This window comes from Homarus americanus, unplaced genomic scaffold (assembly GCF_018991925.1).
Source record: "Homarus americanus isolate GMGI-L3 unplaced genomic scaffold, GMGI_Hamer_2.0 scaffold7626, whole genome shotgun sequence".
Taxonomy (NCBI): Eukaryota; Metazoa; Arthropoda; class Malacostraca; order Decapoda; family Nephropidae; genus Homarus; species Homarus americanus.
The window spans coordinates 18,441,203-18,442,518 of NW_024718273.1; the positions used below are offsets into that span (position 1 = coordinate 18,441,203).

Below are 1,316 nucleotides of genomic sequence, written 5' to 3' on the forward strand. Positions count from 1 at the left end.
TTGGGTTATTATTATTATTATTATTATTATTATTATTATTATCATCATCATAATCATCATCGTCATCATTATTCCTAACCTCACCTCACTTCTCTAACACGGAAACAAAATTGCTGATTAATTGTATCACCATTAAATACTGCAGTAGTGGAATCATTGTGTTCTACTTAACATAATTGGTGGTAAAACTTTCAATGGACAACAAACACATTAACATAAATTAACAGCCAGATATTAATGAACAATGTTACTGAAAGAACGATGCCCAGTAATTAAATGTCAGACAGTGATTGAGTACTTGAGGGCTTACACATGTTGCCAGGTTTACACATGTTGCTAGGTTTACACATGTTGCTAGGTTTACACATGTTGCCAGGTTTACACATGTTGCCAGGTTTACACATGTTGCTAGGTTTACACATGTTGCCAGGTTTACACATGTTGCCAGGTTTACACATGTTGCCAGGTTTACATATGTTGCCAGGTTTACACATGTTGCCAGGTTTACACATGTTGCCAGCTTTACACATGTTGCCACACACACATGTTGCCAGCTTGCACATGTTGCCAGGTTTACACATGTTGCCAGGTTTACACATGTTGCCAGAGTTTACACATGTTGCCAGGTTTCACCCACATGTTTACTTGGGGTTTACACATGTTGCAGTTTTACACATGTTGCTGGGTTTACATGTTGCAGGTTTACATTGCCAGGTTTTACACATGTTGCCAGGTTTTACACATGTTGCCAGGTTTACACATGTTGCCAGGTTTACACATGTTGCCATAAGGGATTGACTGTAGACTGTGGGGAAGGGGAGGGTGAGTTGGGTTAAAGATGGTGTGGGAGTGAGGAAAGGGAAGGTGAGGAGTAGAATGGAGGGGCCAGGAAGAGAGAGGGAAAAGGGAGGAGTGAGGGTAGAATGGAAGAGGGGCAGGAAGAGAAGAAGGAAGGGAAGGTGAGGAGGTAGAATGGAAGGGGGCAGGAAGAGAAGAGGGAAGGGAAGGTGAGGGGTGGAATGGAGGGGCAGGAAGAAGGGAAGGGGGAAGGTGAGGGAATTAGAGATGGAAGGGGGCAGGAAAGAGGAAAGGGAAGGGTGAGGGGTGGGAATGGAAGGGGCAGGAAGAGAGGGAAGACAGGGTGAGATGGAAGGGGGGCAGGAACAGAAGGGAAAGGGAAGGTGAAGCAAGGGGAGAAAGGGAAGGGGGGGCAGGAAAGAAAGGAAAATGAAGCAAGAGTGAGGGAAGAGGATGGGAAGGGGAGAAGGGAAGATCAAAGTGCTCATAATAACCCCTAACTCATAGACGCCATTAAA

At 44.6% G+C, this 1,316-nt stretch overlaps 1 protein-coding gene across 1 annotated transcript; it reads right to left on the minus strand.

Moving 5' to 3' along the window:
- Positions 1-272: 272 nt before the first annotated feature.
- On the minus strand, positions 273-599 carry LOC121859603 (keratin-associated protein 5-1-like). Its single transcript, XM_042356541.1, has one exon. The coding sequence runs from the start codon at positions 597-599 to the stop codon at positions 273-275; it is 327 nt and encodes a 108-aa protein (XP_042212475.1).
- Positions 600-1,316: the final 717 nt, after the last annotated feature.

Bases quoted from the DNA above. Each gene is read 5' to 3' on its own strand.
- LOC121859603 (XM_042356541.1), bottom strand. From the start codon at position 599: ATGTGTAAACCTGGCAACATGTGTAAACCTGGCAACATGTGCAAGCTG.